This window comes from Oryctolagus cuniculus, chromosome 15, assembly GCF_051225735.1.
Source record: "Oryctolagus cuniculus isolate XC-2025 breed Fujian yellow rabbit chromosome 15, ASM5122573v1, whole genome shotgun sequence".
NCBI lineage: Eukaryota > Metazoa > Chordata > Mammalia > Lagomorpha > Leporidae > Oryctolagus > Oryctolagus cuniculus.
Window position 1 is genome coordinate 6,579,161 of NC_142881.1, and position 8,208 is coordinate 6,587,368.

At 53.7% G+C, this 8,208-nt stretch overlaps 1 protein-coding gene across 1 annotated transcript in view; it reads right to left on the reverse strand.

The window, feature by feature from the left end:
* ZRANB1 (zinc finger RANBP2-type containing 1) overlaps positions 1-7,216 on the reverse strand; it is a 111,724-nt gene extending 104,508 nt beyond the window's left edge. Inside the window, exon 1 of the mRNA XM_070057090.2 lies at positions 7,097-7,216. Within this exon, the coding sequence (XP_069913191.2) occupies positions 7,097-7,215 (119 nt within the window). The 5' untranslated portion in view covers position 7,216. The remainder of the gene's footprint in view (positions 1-7,096) is intronic.
* Positions 7,217-8,208: the final 992 nt, after the last annotated feature.

The following is an 8,208-nucleotide window of genomic DNA, read 5'->3' on the forward strand; positions in this document are numbered from 1 at the left end:
GGAAGGACTCAGGGGACATGCAGGCCTCGCAGGCGGGCAGCTCCAGGATGGCTCCTGGCTGGGTCACTTCCTTCCATGTGGCCCGGGCCAAGAGGGCCCGACTGTCATCGCCACGGAGTGTGGGTAATGCCACCTGTGCAATGTAGATAAGTGTCCGCCCAGAGCCTGGCAGGCGGCGGGTGTGCCAGGAGTGACAGCAGCTCTGGGCCCCAGGCCTGGCCTCCTCCCCCTGGCTTGACCTGTTTTGGGGCTCAGGTGCTGGCTCCCTGCCATGCTGTGCTGTGTTGTGCCAGGCCACGGGCTGGGCGGGAAAGCAGGGCCTCATTCTCTCTGTGGGAGACGAAGGCTGGGTGGCGGCTGCACCCTTGACTGACTACAGAGACTGTGACTGGCTGTCTTAACCCTGGATGCTCAATCAAATCACCCTGGGAGCCCAAAAACCATCCTCAAGGCCCTGGGACAGCAATGGCTGAAGCTCCCCAAGGGATTAAAACGTGTGGCCAGGGTGAAGAACCGCTGATAAATGTCCAAGTTAAAGACTGTTTCTCCAAGCTGTCCCACCTGACCTGCCTCCCTTTCCCGGGGAGCAGGCAGGCTGAGGAGCTAGGACTTCCCGGGAGTCTGCTGGGGCACCGGCCGGGCCTGACCCGGGCCATGATGGGGCTGTCCTACACATGCCCACAAGTTGCACCCAAAAGGGTTCTTGGCCCTGGCGCACACCCTGGGCTGGGAAGCGCAGGCTGAGCCCGCAGTGCCTCCCGCCTTCACGCAGGCCTCTTGTGGACCACGGAGACAGCAGCCTGCAGCCTGTCTTCCCTTCCAGGTGTTTGGTGATCTGTGGATGCTAAGGGTTGGGGTGCAGTGACTTTAACCACACCCTCACCAACATCATTACCCCATCATTTCTGGAGAGCTGGCTCGAACGTCTGCCCAGTACCACCCTGTTACATACACTAGCCGAGTTGTAACTCCCAGGGCAACGCAGTGAAGGAGGCTGTGGGGTCCTTATTTCATGGACAAAGGAAGGAGCTGGGTCCTCAGCTCAGTGCCACCAGGAGGAGAATGACGCGGAGCACTCCCGGCCTGACTGAGTGGTCCCAGGAAGACAGACGCACACAATCTGCGAAAGACATCTGAGAACTGAGACGGCCAAGACTGAGAGTAACAGTAGATTACTCCAAAGGTGGCGGGGGCGGGGAGAGAGAGAGAGAGAGAGAGACAGGGGCCGCCTGCACTGCATGTCGCAGTCCTGGTTCCAGTCTCGCTCCACTTCCAGTTCAGTTTCCCAATCACGCACACCCTGGAAGGCAACGGAGACGGTGCAAGGAGCTGGATCCCTGCCACCCACGTGGGCGACTCAGGTGGAGTCCCAGGCCCCCAGTCCAGGCTACTGAGTGCATTTGAGGAGTGAACCAGCGGATAGAAGATCTCTCCCTCCCCTCACCCTCCACCTCTCAAATAAATAAAATAAATAAGCATTAAAAAAAACAACAACAACAACTTGTGGTTTCAGAGGCTTGAGGTAGAATGGTACATTCTTAGGATTGAAGCCTATAAAACTCTCCCATGTAAGAATTTTTTTTAAAAGGACTTTGAAAGATATTGATCATTCTGGGCAGTAGTGAAATAGCAAGTCAAATGGGACATGTAGAGAAATCACGGCCTACAACACTGAAGGTTGAAAGTCGCCTCCAATCCCGACGCCAGGTGCACAGCAAAGGCAAGGAGACCATCATAGAGCAGCCAGAGAGAACAGACAGATGATGTTCGAGAACATTGACTGGCAGCAGGCTTGTGAAGACGACAGCAGCGGGCGAACACCTGCCTGGGGGAGGGAGGGGGACTGGCCTTTAGTTCTGCCAACCCAGAGTCCTGAACCCAGCAAAGGCATTTTTTTTCTTTTCTTTTTTCTTTTTTGACGGTCAGAGTTAGACAGTGAGAGAGAGAGAGAGAGACAGAGAGAAAGGTCTTCCTTCTGTTGGTTCACTCCCCTAATGGCCGCCATGGCTGGCGCTACGCGGCGATCCAAAGCCAGGAGCCAGGTGCTTCCTCCTGATCTCCCATGCAGGTGCAGTGCCCAAGCACCTGGGCCATCCTCCACTGCCCTCCCGGGCCACAGCAGAGAGCTGGACTGGAAGAGGGGCAACCGGGACTAGAACCTGGGGTGCTGGCGCCGCAGGTGGAGGATTAGCCAAGTGAGCCACAGTGCCAGCCCAAAGGCATTTTTCAAAGATGACAATGAGAGGCCTGGTGGTTAAACTGCCAGCATCCCTACCCTGGCATAGCTGGGTTCAATACCAAACTCCACTCCTGACCCCAGCTTCCTGCTAACGCAGACCCTGAGAGGCAGCACACGTCAACTCAAGAAGCTGGGCTCCTGCCACCCATGCGGGAGGCCTGGATGAAGCTCCTGGTTCCTGACTCCTGGCGTCAGCCTGGCCTGGCCCTGGCCATTGCAGGCATTTGGGGCGTGAACCAGGGGATGGGCATGCTCTCTGCCTCTCTCTTCTCAAGTAAGCAAAAAAGTAAGTAAGTAAGTAAAGTTTAAAAGGATGGATAGGAGAATAAAATCATTCAGATAAAGAAGTCTGGGAGGGGCTGGCGCTGTGGTGTAGCGGGTAAAGCCGCCACCTGCAGTGCCGGCATCTCATATGGGCGCCAGTTCTAGTCCCACCTGCTCCACTTCTGATCCAGCTCTCTGCTATGGCCTGGGAAAGCAGTAGAAGATGGCCCAAGTCCTTTGGCCCCTGCATCCATGTGGGAGACCCGGAGGAAGCTCTTGGTTCCTGGATTTGGATCGGCACAGCTCTGGCCATTGTGGCCAAATGGGGAGTAAACCAGTGGATAGATTTCTCTCTCTCTCTCTCTCTGCCTCTCTGTAATTTTTCCTTTCAAATAAATAAAATCTTTTTAAAAAAAACCTAATAAGGACATCATAGGAGAGAATTACTAATGAATTGCTTATATGAATAATGATGCAAAACCCCTTAGGAAAATATTAGCACACAAAATGCAGTGATATATAAGAGAGAGAGAGGGAGAGTCAGATAGCAAGGTCTTCCATCTGCTGGTTCATTCCCCAAATGGACACAACGGCCAGGGCTGGGGCCAGCTAAAGCCAGGAGCCAGGAGCTTCCTCTGGGTCTCCCATGTAGGTGCAGGGGCCCAAGCATTTGGGCCATCTTCCACTGCTTTCCCAGGCCACAGCAGAGAGCTGGACCAGAAGTGGAGCAGCTGGGACTCTAATTGGTGCCCATATGGTCTGCTGGCACTGCGGACAGCAGCTTAATCTGCTATTCCACAGTGCCAGCCCTAGATAAAATGATACATTCATCAAAGCACTAAAAGGAAATTAGGAATGGAAGAGTATAGAAAGATAGATCTTTCAATCTGATATAGTCTTTGCAAAAACCCACAGTAAACATCTTAGGGAATGTGAAATATTGAAAGCTTTCTGGGGCCGGCACTGTGGCATAGCGGGTTAAAGCCCTGGCCTGAAGCGCCGGCATCCCATATGGGCGCCAGTTCTAGACCTGGCTGCTCCACTTCTGATCCAGCTCTCTGCTATGGCCTGGGAAAGCAGTAGAAGATGGCCCAAGTCCTCGGGCCCCTGCACCCACGTGGGAGACCCAGAAGAAGCTCCTGGCTCCTGGCTTCGGATCAGAGCAGCTCTAGCCGTTGCTGCCATCTGGGGAGTGAACCAGCGGATGAAGACCTCTCTCTCTCTCTCTCTCTCTCTCTCTCTCTCTGCCTCTCCTTCTCTCTGTGTGTAACTCTGACATTCAAGTAAAATAAATAAATTAAAAAAAATAATGAAAGATAGCTGAGACCTCTACACAGAACACAAGTACAAGTCAGCCTTGTGAGAAGTGAATGAAGACCCACAGAAACTGACACATATAAGAATGTCTGGTTCATGGATTACAAGACTCAATACTGTAAATATGTTATTTATTCCCAACTGATATATACAGTCCATTTAATATTAATAAATAAACAAGCAGATGATATTGGGGATGCAGAATTTGAGAAACTGATTCTACAACTCATGCAAAAATGCAAAGAGCCAAGAAGAAGAAAGTTCGAAGATGTTTATGGCCAGTATCAACAGCTGTTGCTGACCCTCATTAAGATAGATGGGCTGGGGGCCGGCGCGTGGCGTGGCGGGTTAAGCTGCCACTCGTGATCTTGGCATCCCACGTGGGTGCCGGTTGAGTCCTGGCTGCTCCATTCCCAATCTCATTCCCTGCTGGTTGCCTTGGAAAGCAGAGGAGGATGATCCAAGTACTTGGGCTCCTGCACCCATGTGGGAGACAGGGACCCGAACACTTGGGCCATCATCCCCTGACTTCCCAGGAGGCTGTATCAGGAGCGGGGAGCTGGGATTCATCCTGGCACTGCAACATGGGATGCAGGCGTCCCGAGCAGCAGCTTAAACTGCTGCTCCACAATGCCAGCCCCAGGGATCATCTTCAGTAGCTGGGGTCAATCAACTGCACATCCATGGAGAAAAACTAAGCTCTGCCCCTTAGATCACAGAACATACAAAAATTTGACCCTTAATTCGTACCACACACAAACATCAAAATGTGAAAAGTAAATAATACTTTTAGCCAAAAAAAGTTTCATGACCTTGAAATAAGTATTTCTTAATTAAGATACAAAAATACTTCCCTCTAAAGGAAAGTAATTGGTCGGTTGGATTGGATTATCATTAAGAATTTTTGAGGGGCCGGCGCCGTGGCTCACTTGGTTAATCCTCCACCTGCAGCACCGGCATCCCATATGGGCGCTGGGTTCTAGTCCCGGTTGCTCCTCTTCCAGTCCAGCTCTCTGCTGTGGCCCGGGAGGGCAGTGGAGGATGGCCCAAGTGCTTGGGCCCTGCACCTGCATGGGAGACCAGGAAGAAGCACCTGGCTCCTGGCTTCAGATCAGCGCAGAGCCGGCCGTAGCAGCCATTTGGGGAGTGATCCAACAGAAGGAAGACCTTTCTCTCTGTCTCTCTCTCTCACTGTCTATCTCTATCTGTCAAATAAATAAAAAATAAAAATCAAAGATTTTTTTGAGCAGCACAAAACACCTTGCAGAGAGTAAACAGACAAGCCACTGACTGGGAGAAGGAAGATGTTTGGTGGTATACTCACATATGTGCATGTATGCACACATGCACACACTCACGTACACACATAGATCTTGGAATATAGAGGAACTCCTGCAAACCAGTAAGCAAAAGGCAGACAGCACAACAGGGAAAAAAAAAAAAAAGCAAAAGGCTCACACAAGAACTTCTCAAAAGGAGCTATTCAGATGGCAAAAACACACGGAAAACTGTTCAACCTCGCCAGTTGCCAGGGAAATGCAACTGTAAAACACGGCGCCCACAGAGAGAACGGCTCATGTGTCTCCTCTGACGCTACCAAGAGCGGGTGAGGGCAGGGTTCCTGGATCTCTCCTCGCACCAGGGGACTCGTGTGACTGTTGGCGGGACCCACCGAAGCCAAACGTTGGCGGAGTCCAGGGCCAGACCAGCCACCCACTCTCAGACACACGCCCCAAAGATGACATACGCTTACCAAAGCCCACCACGAGAGTGTGACGGGATGTGCCATTCGCATTCTCCCACACACCGAAAAGTCTCCAATATCCATCAGTGACTGAACACGTGCTGGACCTCACCAACACCACGCTGAGTGACAGGAGTCGACAAGTTAGCGACAGACCAGGTCACTTTATGTCGAGAGAAGGCAGGCATGGGGGGTGGGGGGCACCAGCCTGAGATGGGACAGGAAAGGGGACATTCCAGGATGCAGAGCCGTGTTCTGTCACTGCTCTTTGTGCCACTGATATAAGCAGGTTCACGTTGTGAAGAGTCCCCAAGTTATGCAGATCTGGCTTGTGTCCTTCTCTGGGTATACGCTACTCTTTGATAAAAACATTACTGCAAGAGAAGCAGAGGGAAGGGGGAGGGGGCAGTGGGGCAGAGAGACAAGCGCGGGAGGGGAAGGGGACGCCACAGAAAAGGGCTGACAATGGGTCCCACCTGGTCTCCGGGCGCCTGTGGCAGCCTCTCCCAGCACCTGCGTGTCCGCCGTTGCAAGGCGCGCTCACGGGGGTTGGGTCGGGAACAGATGGCCGGAGAGAGGTGCCAGGGCTCTCTGCCGCAGCACCCCTTCTCCGGAGGGCTTGGCCGTCACTCAGCCTCACGGTGACCGTGCCCACTCTCCCTGGGTGGGTGGAGATTTGAGTGCCAGCCTCCGGATAAAGAAGGGGATTAATTTGATCCTCCACCTGGGTACCTCCGGGTGGGCAGGCCAAGGGAGGGAGCCGGTGGAATGTGTGTGCGAGCTGTGGAGATGGCCTTGACCTCCCCATAATGCTGTCTTTCCTGTTGGAGCCAGGGCAGGGAAAGCCGTGTGCTGGTTGGGGCAGGGGTCAGCAGGATTGTGGCTGCCACAGAAGAGGTCCCCTTCCTCCTGCCCGGCTCCAAGGACACCACAAGGAGCAGTGCAGGCCGTGGTGCCAAGCCCTGCGGGGGCTCCGGAGCGTTTGCTCCAACCTGCTCTTTGTTTACTGCCTTCTCCTGTCCTTCCCCCAGCTGACACTCGGTCGGTCACGGTCTGGAGCAGACGCAGCTCCACGAGGAGGCAGGGGGCCTCGGCTCTGTTCCTGTCCCTAGCTCCGTGACCTTGGGCATCTTACTGTGCTACTCTGTCTCTACCATTTCCTGCTTGTGAAACAGGGGTCAGTGCCCCATGCTGCCCAATGTGGGAGCCATTAGCCACGCGGCGTGCAGCTACTGACACCTACATTTAAATTAGTCAGAACTGAGCAAAAATCTAAAACTCAGTTCTTTCGTCTTGCTAGCCACATTTCCAGCGCTGAGCAGTCACACGTGACTGGTGGTCCTGGGTGGTTTGGTGCAGCTGTAGACCACTTTCTCCATCACAGAAAGTTCCATTGGGTAGGGCTGGGCTAGACCCAAAGTCCGACGTAGACAACAGATACAATGAGGTGGCGGTCTGAGCCAGGCTCTCTCACGGGTCCCCCTGCACAGGGCTCTGACCACAGGGGCTCTAAGCGGACAGTGCCCACTTACCCAAGCTCCACACGGCTGTGCTTCTTGGACAAAGGCTTTGTTCCAGACAGCAGTAGCCACAACCTGCCATTGTTCATTGTCTTCTGGGCTCTGTTTGCAGGCTCTCTCTTAAGCCTCATGACACCCCTGCGAAAGAGGGATTACCATCCATCAGCGCCTACAGAGACTCAGAGAGGCTGAGCAACTTGCCTCCGGGCACACAGTTAAGGCAATGACAGAGCCGGGATTCAAACTCCAGGTGGATCTAACACCCATGCTCATTGTTCTCAACTAGCTCCAGAACTCGGGGGTGGGAGGTTGGGGAGGTGGCCCCGAGAGGCCCCAGAGGTCACCACTCCATGGTCTCCATTGCCATTAAACAAGGAGTGAGTTTGTGCAGAAAACTTCGGAGCTTCCCTGGAGAGCTGTGGGGAGGGGGAGCTTCAAGAGAGAAGCCAGGGCTGAGTGGACAGAGAACCTTCTAGCCAGACGGAGCTGATGGGCTGGAGAGGTGAGAGAGGGCAGAGAGTGCCTGTGCTCTGACAGGAAGGAGAGCGAGGTCTTAAATGCCCCATTTTTGCCCAGCTTACTCGGACGAGCCATTGGCTTGAGACATTCCGAGGCCAGCACTGGCTTCTCCACCGTCCTCCACCCACTACTCCCTGGGGGATTTCCTGCCTGTGGTTTTTCTTGAACCCAACGTCACTGTTCATGCAAGTGCATCCATTTCTCCTTGTCTATGTGGTCTCCAGGGAGCCTCAGCCAACCTGGAGTTCTACGGGCCCCAGCTGGCCCAGGTGCTACCAGATTTCTCAGTTTCTCCCATAGGCACCTTCCACGGGCCCAGCATTCCTCAAATGCCATTGGATCCTTGAGTTTATTTTATTTTTAAAGATTTACTTATTTATTTGCAGGGCAGAGTTACAGAGAGAGAGACGGACAGAGAGAGAGAGAGAGAGAGAGAGAATCTCTCATCTGCTGATTCCCTTTCCAAATGACTGCAACAGCCAGGAGCCAGGAGCTTTTTCCAGGTCTCCCACATGGGTGCAGGGGCCCAAGCCCCTGCTTGGGCCACCCTCCGCTGCTTTCCCAGGCCATTAGCAGGGAGCTGGATCAGAAGGAGAGCAGCTGGG